The sequence below is a fragment of the Penaeus monodon genome, chromosome 20 (assembly GCF_015228065.2).
Source record: "Penaeus monodon isolate SGIC_2016 chromosome 20, NSTDA_Pmon_1, whole genome shotgun sequence".
NCBI lineage: Eukaryota > Metazoa > Arthropoda > Malacostraca > Decapoda > Penaeidae > Penaeus > Penaeus monodon.
The window spans coordinates 5,579,132-5,579,575 of record NC_051405.1 but is presented as its reverse complement, the minus strand read 5'-3'; the positions used below and the strand labels follow the sequence as shown (position 1 = coordinate 5,579,575).

At 47.7% G+C, this 444-nt stretch overlaps 1 protein-coding gene across 1 annotated transcript in view; it reads left to right on the top strand.

The window, feature by feature from the left end:
• Positions 1 to 444, top strand: part of LOC119585905 (scavenger receptor cysteine-rich type 1 protein M130-like) — a 12,658-nt gene that overhangs the window by 4,551 nt on the left and 7,663 nt on the right. Inside the window, exon 3 of the mRNA XM_037934627.1 lies at positions 186 to 389. Within this exon, the coding sequence (XP_037790555.1) occupies positions 186 to 389 (204 nt within the window). The remainder of the gene's footprint in view (positions 1 to 185; positions 390 to 444) is intronic.

Below are 444 nucleotides of genomic sequence, written 5' to 3'. Positions count from 1 at the left end.
CACGATTTTATTGTTTTTGCTCATCATATTAGGTTGTTCTTTACTCATAGCTGGGAATTTGATCCACGGTTCCTCCGAGCACCAGAAGAAGATTTCTCATGGAGCCCCGGGACATCATCATCAGTCATTACTACTATTACCAGTTATACTACTAATATTTTGTCATGCCTTCGGTGTCTCTCCAGGTGCTGTGCAGAAGTCTGGGCTACAGCGGCGACTGGACGGTGCTTTTTTACAAGGGGTACCTCGGGAAAGGTCTCAGCTCGCCCATCTTTTCCCGGCCGCAGTGCGAGGGACACGAGACGTGGATCGGCGAGTGCCCTGGCGATACGTGGGGCGAGAAGAACTGTTCGATCGGCACCGACCTGGGTCTCTTGTGCTCTCAAGAGGTCGCTTATATTTAATCATATTTATTTTGTTATCAAGGCTCTAAGAAATTATTAT